General features: G+C 31.5%; 1 protein-coding gene across 1 annotated transcript in view; it reads left to right on the forward strand.

Annotated features, from left to right (window-relative positions):
- Positions 1-8,206, forward strand: part of LOC149085200 (uncharacterized) — a 35,164-nt gene extending 26,958 nt beyond the window's left edge. The window contains exon 5 of the mRNA XM_089233064.1: positions 8,078-8,206. Coding sequence (XP_089089190.1) covers positions 8,078-8,100 — 23 coding nt within the window. The 3' untranslated portion in view covers positions 8,101-8,206. The remainder of the gene's footprint in view (positions 1-8,077) is intronic.
- The last annotated feature ends 1,139 nt before the right edge of the window (positions 8,207-9,345 follow it).

A 9,345-nucleotide genomic window follows, 5' to 3' on the forward strand; every position in this document is an offset into this window, starting at 1 on the left:
GACTGGATGAATAATCAGTAGAAAAAATCTGAAACCACTAAATATATTGAATATGTCAATTCACAACATAATTAGTTTGATTAAAAGTTTCTGATATGAATCTTTCCTATTATTTCACTGTTTCTACCAGTCACCTTCATCAAGCTACCATTTTTACATCCTTCATTTAGGCTTCAAACGCATAACAGTTTTGATATTTTAAAATTACTTTAAAAATGTTGCCGTTTTATTGACCAACATGTGATCTAATTTGAAAGACAAGGTAAAAACTATCTCACAGTAAACACTATGCACTGTGCTCCTCTTCCCTCAAAATATTTCATTTAACCCATTAAAGAGACTGATTCTTAGAAAGAAAAACTCTGGAACCACTACCACCATTTATTGGCAAAGAAAAAAATTAAAATGTAGAATGGCAAATTTTCTTACCAACTGGCATCAATGGGTTAACAGTAAAGGAGAGAAAATTTCTACATTTTTGGCAAAAAGTGTTGATTTTGGAAAAACAATTTTTCAAATTGATCTCATCTGGCTAACACTTTAAAAATGTAGTGATATATTTGACAATATAGCGTGTGGGCAAATTTATTACATAATAACAAAGTTATAACATTACTCTTCATGAAGAGAAAAAGCATCAAACATGAAAACAGACTATCAAACTTGATTTTTCTGATGGGATTGAATATTTCAGTTCATTTTTAAAAAGTGGCAACATCCCTGCTGAGAGCAAAATTTACTTTCGTTCACTGTTTGGCCCGTAACTGACCATTAGAAAAATGTCACAAAATTTCAAAGCGTTATAACTCCCTAAACGTCAATCCAATCTTAAAACAAAAAACACTTTTTTGTATTAGTTTTTCACAAGGAATCATGTACGTTCTTAGGCAGTCTATAGTTACTATCCTGTATATGTCACACTATATATATATTTGTCTCCTCTTCAAACTCTAGCAAAGGAGAATAGAAAAAAATAGTAATGCTGAGATATACAAAAAAAACCCTAAATTTCTATTATTATCAATGAAGTCTCAATAATAGAAAAACAAAAAGAAGGGAGAGCTCAAATGCATTTCTTCCATCACATTAGTCATCTCCTGTCACCCAACTCTCCAGTTAATAAAAAAAACAGTGTGGCCATACAGATATGGCTTTAACCTAAATACATACATACAAGAAATTTTTGTTAACCTTGTGACTGTAGGGCAGCATCAGTATATAATAAATTAATAATTATAAAAAAATATCTGCATTGAAATGTTTGGCTTAAAAGTAATATACAGTGGTACCTTGGTTTGCGAGAATAATTCACTCTGTAAATGTGCTTGTAATCCAAAACACTGGTATATCAAAGTGAACTTCCCCATAAGAAATAATGGAAACAAATGATTCATTTCACACCATCTTTCTCACACCAGTCATAATCCTTTTCAAAAATAAAATGCAGGATAATTTGTTTTATATTATTGTGATATATATTTTACTTCCTATTTTATATTGAAAGCTTGTGGATTTTTCAAAATGATACAAAAGCAGGGGTTAAGCTCTGAAATTGCCACTTGCAACAATTTGTGACAAGAAGGAAAGACAGTCTTTCATGGGCTTGTGTTATGGATTTCATTTCCCACAGTCAGTGGCATTTTAACAGGTTGGCCTACAGGCCCTGAGAAGGTTTCTAAGGGCGGTATTCACTGAGATGGTTTAAACTATAGTCACAATTTTTTGATAAGAGATTGACACAGATATATTGGTTAAATTCAATTTTTTAACCAATTTATGTTGATCTCTTATCCAAAAATTGTAACTACAGTTTAAACCATGTCGGTGAATATGGCCCTTAGTCAGACAAGGGTGCCTAAATTATTGAAGGCTTTCATTAATACGAATATGCACATACAATATGTTTTTAATCTTTCATTAAAATAATAAAAAGAACTGTGAAAAATGCTTGCCTGGCCCTCAAACTCATTGAGAATGCTTTGCTTCAGAGACTAATCCCCATCTAAGAAGCTTTGGTATATGTACTATTCATAGCGCAAGACTGCTTGTTTATTAAGTCAAAATTTGTTTAAAATGCTCACAAAGAACTTGTAAACCAAGTTACTCGTAATCCAAGGTTTTATTGTAATCTAAGAAAACTAACCTGCACTATCTGATGCAAGCATAGATTAATGTTCAATCTGAATTATGATATATTATTAATAATCTCAACATATGAACATAAACTTTCTTTCCCCTGGTTAAAAAAAAAGGGTACATGTGTTCAAAATATGAATAAATAATTTTTCAACTAAGTAATAAATAATAATTAATAATCAGCTAACACATTTTTTATTAAATCACGTTAATTTAAACATGGTATTATGCGAGAAAACTTTTTTTTCTCTTCAGAGGCTCAAAAAACCATGTTTGCATGATAATTTCATGTATAATTCCTGTTGCCTATGTCAATCCCTAATGCAGATCACTTCAATAAATAATAAAAGAACAGCAAAGTTTAAGAGTGGTAGCATAATAGTTATCTATTTTTTTCACATCTCATAAGAAAAAATAATAAGAGACAAAACAAGTGTATATTATCAAACTTATTCATCCTTAAGGTTGATAATACTTTTATGAAATCCTGATAGTTGCACCATGATGAAAGAGAATTGTAATTTTGAACATATAGACTGATTCAATTTCTTACAATACAAAAGATGAATTAACAAATCTTTGATGAAGATAGATTTTTTTCCCATCAACATTGAACTCTGCATCAGTCAAGAATGATTGACAATAAACTGGTGTAAATGCAAAAAAAATTCACTCATCTGTAACTGCTTATCAATTTTCTCTTTTATCTCCAATACACCAGAGTAAAAGTTTTAATAACAGACTTCAAAGATTCCAATTTGGCAATTTTTGCAGGGAAAAACAGGCTCAAATATATTATATATACAGAACAAAATCTTGTTTCGCATTTGAAGGTTGGACTATACTTAATCTAAAAAATGTAGCCTCTTGCTCAACTTAATAAGTTTAAAAAAAATCAAAAAAATTTTTTTTTCAGAAATCTCAAACTTGCAAATGCCAAGACAAAATAAAATAAAAAAGTTGAGAAAATTAATTTTGCAAAACTAACCCAAAATAAAAACCAAGAATGTTCATTGTACAGTAACAGCATTTTTGAGTTGAAAAATAAGCTTGAATAAATCAGTCATGATGACAAGACAGACTTTAAAAATAAGATTCCCACATACTACAATATCAAAAAATCACCTTGCATACAAAAAGTGTTGCCTGTTTGATGCATGGGCATAAAGAATGAGTGGTTAACAACCAGAACAGCCTCTCGTAATCTGAATCAGCTATATAATATCATACCTATAACAAAATTATTCTGTGATTCCATGGAACTATTTAAAGAATATTTTATAACCCTGAGAGGAACTTGTGATCCCTTGGGTAGTATGGAAATGTTAATATGTGTTTGTTTTGTGCTGTTTTATTGTGTTTGTATGATAAATAAATTTAAATTTCAAATTTCTACTTTGGACTATGAAAACTTATTATTACTTCAATTATTTACTTATAATTACTTTCCGGGTTTAGTCAATTTAGTTTAGTTCAAGCCAGACTACATTGAAACATGCCAACTAACCCACAGGGTGATTCTGGAAAAACTTTAAAAGGTGATAGTACCAGGGTTGTCAAACTGTCAAATTTGCTCCCCAGGTAGATACCCCCCCCCCCGGGCTAAAAAACCCAGGTTTTTTTGGGGAAATTGTTTTCGAAGAAAATGTGTTGCTTTCAGGTTAAAATTTTATTTTGAGGTTAGTTTATGTATTCTAAAAATTGCTGCATATCCTTTTTGCATGTAAGCATTTAGGTACAAGATTCACATATTAAAATATGTTACAAGAAACTGCAAGCAGAAAATGTAACCATGGACCTTAATTTAACAAATATACCTGATATGTAATATGTAATGAACATATCCACAGAAATTATTAATAATACACAATAATTTTTCACACACACACACACATCCTTGTATAAATAAATTGAAACCTCTGTGTAGAAGTAAATCAATGTATGTAAACTGAATTTTCATTCAAAAAATATTTACATGTTTGAATTACTTTTGTATAAGTTTTACACAGGTACATGAGACTTTCATAATTGAAATATCCAGAGAGAAAAACAACATTATCTCACAAAGAAAAGAAAATAACTTTGTGGGATTCTTGAATTGAACATTAGTAACTAACACTTTCAAGTGAAACAGAACAAAAAGTAGTTTTCCTCCGAAAATAAAACCTATCTTGATTTTCCAAGATGCCCATAATATGAGCCTGACCCCAAAAAATTGGCCTGTTAAAATCATCAGCCAGATGAACGCATTCTGTAGGTCTGTTGCTATACATGACAGGTTGTCTTGTATAAAGTGATATTAATATACATGAATGAATGAACGCCAGTGGCTTTGCCACCGGACTTATCCCATTACCAAGATCTCTTCCAGCCCAGCTTCGTGGCAGAGTCTGGAACAAAGTATGTGTACCTAATAGTCCGAGTGTGTATCTAGTGCTGTGTTTGATTTTTCAGTGCTGCCATCTATACTTCAAATTGTGAATGCAGTGGTTGAATATTTGTAGCATTGTAGGCCTGTTGCTCTCTGTGGGGAGACTTTTTCACGAGAAGATTGATTCGCATTCGTGTCTCAAAGTTGGGAACCACAGAAAACCAACTTCAGCCGACCACCACTGTGGTGCCAGTGAGGTTTGAACCTGGATCCTGATGTTAATATACAATAATGTTATTAGCATTTGTATTTAATGATAATTCAAGTTATTCTGTAGTTTTAAGTTCCCAAAAATAGCTAATTTGGACAAGTGGAATACAACTTCAGAGTAATAAATCTTCAGAATGACTGCTATCTCCTCCTCTTAGACAGATCACTTTTTAATTATTACTGCTCCTTTAAAAAATATTTCAGAATTTAATTTAATGAAGCAGGGATATTCTTCCACAGTGAGGAATTCAAGAAAAAGATAGGCACAGGACTTTAGCTCCTGAAAGTTTGGGTTCGATTTAAAAAAAAACACTTTATGGTTTTAGTTACACAGCTGAAGGTTTTATTTTTGATGGTCCAGGACACTTTTGGATACATTTTCTTCGGGTTTGAAAAATTTGGAGGAAAAAAAATTCAGCCACCATCCTTCATTTCCTAGAAAATTTTCATTATTCAAATTCATTCATTTTATCATAAACAATCTTGCTACAGTTCTGCATACAACTCAAGGTTCAGATAAAATTACTCAGAAGTGGGTGTGTTTGTGTGTGAACAATTATTCCCTTATTGTACGGTCAATTTTATTAATCAAATACATAGTTTAACATGCACCAAAAATGTATATCTAGACATAATGTAAGATGTACACATAAAGGATGTACATACGTTTAAATTAGATATTTTGAGGTTGTGGGGAAAAAGGAAATTCAATTTTCCCCATTTTGCCCAAAAACCCAGATTTGTTCACCAAAAAACATGGTTTTAGAAAAACCCACCCAGGAAAAAAAACCCGGGTTTTTTACAACCCTTGATAGTACACACTAATACAAACAATTGTCATCAAAGAATGCATGGTCTAACATGAAATGCAAATACGCTAGCACGTTTCGAAATGGCCGCTCCTCAAATGTTAAAACATGGAGAAAAAGAACACCATGCATGCAAATGTAACTTGAGGAAGAAGAAACCATATGCAAATCTGCATCACAGTGAATAAAAGGCACAGCCGTCACCCTATGAAGTTATTGCAGCGTGCAATCGTTCTAACAGTTGTAACGTACAGGATAATGGCACACTTTAGTAATACTGAAAAAGCAGACATGCATTTCATTGACGGAGCAGCATACGGAAGTACCACAGAAGCAGCACGAATGTATGGTGAGCGTTTTTCCCACAGGTGCTTGCCCAATTCGAAAACATTTATGCACTTCCATCCGCAACTGTGCCAAATGGGATCCTTTCTTGCTTCCCGGTCTGATGCACTGTGACACAGATTTGCATACAGTTTCTTCTTCTCCCCAGGTTACATTTGCATGCATGGTGTTCTTTTTCTCCTGATAAATTTCAACAGGAATGCTGTTTTAATGTTTGCGGGGGTGGCCATTTGAGTTTCATGTTAGACGATGCATTCTTTGATAACAATTGTTTGTATTGTGTGTACCCATTTTTGCCCATTTTTCCCAGTTTTTCTGAATCGCCCTGTATAATAAAGGTAACTGATTAACTCAATAATATAAGATTATATTAATAATATTATTTCTCCCTTATATATGCACAATGTAAAAAGAAACCCCTTCAATTTCAAAACCAAAAAAATAAGACCAAAACTACATGCTGTTTAAAACACATGCTTGTTATGGTCAGGACTTTGAAAAATAAAATCAAACATATTTTTAAAATCTTTGGATGTTAAGCAAATTTTCAACAAAAATGGGCAACATAAAGTTTTACTCACTTCACAAAGCAAAATTATCTCTTGTATAATTCTATGTGTATGGAAATAAAATTTGGTTTCTTTCATCTCTAACCTGATTTCTTCTTCTTATCATTCTTTGCTGGAGTGTAAGTTCTACAAATCTAAGGAATATCTAAAACGCTTCTTGCTGGGGGAATAAACTGGTTGGTTATTCTTTTTCACATAGCCAACCAGTTTATTCCCCCAGCAATTTTGCCATTTAAGCCATGATGATAAAAAAACATACAAAATTTGCTGGTTCATCTTTGGTGACTTTTATCTGTCAACTAATGTTCATTCTACCTCTTTATTGGTACTCAAACATATATATATATATATATATAGCATCCAAAATATTAAATATTAAAAATTTCATTACACCAGAGTCAACACATTCGTTTGCGAGAACCAGATTGCCAATGATTTTCAACAATTCCTGAACATGTTTAATTACTTAATCTTTAATAATAAATTTTGTCCTGTGATTTCCTTGTTTTTGAAGAAAGAAAATTGAAATAAGCTCTGAAAATCAAATTAAATAAGATTGCTTGCCTGATTTTTTTTTTTTTTTTACATCACACTTACAAGTAATAGAATTAGAAATGAATAAGCTTGAAAGTGATATGTGTGAAAAACTATACTTATCTCAAAAGTTGTTGAAAATGCTGCAGTGATGCTTGACTCCAAAAGCTCAAAAAAATGTCTGCTTTTTTAATTAACAAAAATTTCAAAAGCTGAAGCAATTACTGTAGCAATTAATACACTTTCAAAAATTTGTGAAGTTTTCAAAACCAGCATTTACTTAGAACATTTTGAACTATATTTGTAACTAGAAAAATGTAAAGTTAACACTTTAATATAAATTTACAATCACTAAAGAATAAATTTAACTAGTCAATCAACATAAATATATGAGAATAGATGTTATTTTCAGATACTCGACCAACATATGCATCAGCAAATCATTGATATGATTGAAAACCTGGAGTTATTTCTTGGATATGTTCATACTGCATGAATAAATAGATGAAAGAATTCAACAAAAGTTGCATTTTACTTTGGCGATGTCATGAATACCTATTTTAATGCGATAAAATTGAAAATATAATTTTTAACACATCTTTTAGCTACATTTCTGTAGCTATAACTAGTCCTTAAATAGGAATCAAGGCATTTTAGAAGTAAAGATGTAGCATATTTATACACGAATTTCCACTTATATTAAGGCTCCTTAATAAACAAAAAGTTTAAAGTACAGCGTCAAAAAATTCTGAAACACAAATTAACTTCTGTAAATAAAAAGTTAATATTTGTCCCATAAAAGTCTATTCACAAAAGTTTCGCCACTCATCACTGGCCATATCACAGATAATTCATTAGATTATAAAACTGTGACTGTCCATCACAAACTTCATGGAATTATGCTGTTAAAAATGTATAGTATGTTATAATACACAAGTGTACAAGAACTGTCACTAAATTCACCACCCGAAGAATCACATTGCAAATTATGATGCTGATTTTTGCTTTACTTACACTAAGACAATGCATTAATTATATTTCAGATTACATGGTTCACCTTTCATAATGAAGAACAAACCTGGGGAGGCCTCAAGGTACTCTTGCTGCCAACCCGCCAAATAAAATTTGTGAAGAAAAGACTGAGACCTTTACACTATTCTATTATTCATGAACAACCGCACAAGTCTACACCCCTGTATATTCTTGAATCCTGCATACAAGATGTCTGGTGCATTCCCCCATTTAGTTTTTTTTATTGGTGCTTCTGGTTATGTGCCAAATGTGCATTTGGAAAGCAAAAAAAAATCAGTTTTGTCATCTTAAAGTTTAACAATATATGTATAAATAATAAAAAAATCTATATGTGAGGGACAAACTAAGAGCTGCATGAGCAGAATTTAATAAATACTTCAACTTTCAGGGGTTTATAGACATTCTGCACTTTTTGCCATGCATACAGCGATTACTAAAAAATGTACATACCACATGTTAAAAGTATCACCTTTTTCCCCCCTTATATTTAAATTGAAGCAAAGTTACCAATCAACTATTAGGTTCACAGCTTTAATTTTATTTCAATTTTTTAGCAATAAATTGTTAAAAAAAGAAAAGACCAAGAAAGTTACATGGAAACATTTTTCACATCTGTAAGCCACTTAAAGAATAGGAGGTCTGCAATGTGGAATCTGGTTTTTTTTAATGTAATTTCTACACAAAAACAAAATCTTATTGCACATAATAAAAGTTGGAACAAACAAAAAAAAATTGGAGAAACAAAGGAACTTTCAATGAATCACTTTTCAAAAATGAAAGTTTATAAAAATCAATAGAAGGCCATGGTTGTTATAGATGTGTTTGTCTGTATTTATATCTTTTATAATCAGATTATTATTCTACATGCACTTACAAGCGCCCTATGTTATTGATTATAGCTGATCCCTAAACCATTAATATAAGAGGCAAAAAAAAAAAAAATAATAATATATATATTTGTACACTGACATGTGAAACAAAAAGGTCATTTTCACACGACTAACCAAATTGTAGCTAATTAAAGAAACTTTCCCCCCCCCCCTATGAAATACAGACCATACACAAGATTATTTCACAGACAATGATTTTTACCAATTCAATTTATTCATGAAACTTTATGTATCAAGTGAGGGACATACAGACCGTATCCAAGGCATAAGCAAAGATAGAGTTAAAGGGCTGGGGAGGGTTGTGATGATGGCATCAATACATATAAATATTACGTCAGCTTTATCATTGAAAATGAAGCCACCACATCTCTGCTCATATCCAAGGTAAC

This window comes from Pholcus phalangioides, unplaced genomic scaffold (genome assembly GCF_987345545.1).
Source record: "Pholcus phalangioides strain wild (caught in Gottingen) unplaced genomic scaffold, Ppha-v1.0 ptg000007l_1, whole genome shotgun sequence".
NCBI classification, from domain to species: domain Eukaryota; kingdom Metazoa; phylum Arthropoda; class Arachnida; order Araneae; family Pholcidae; genus Pholcus; species Pholcus phalangioides.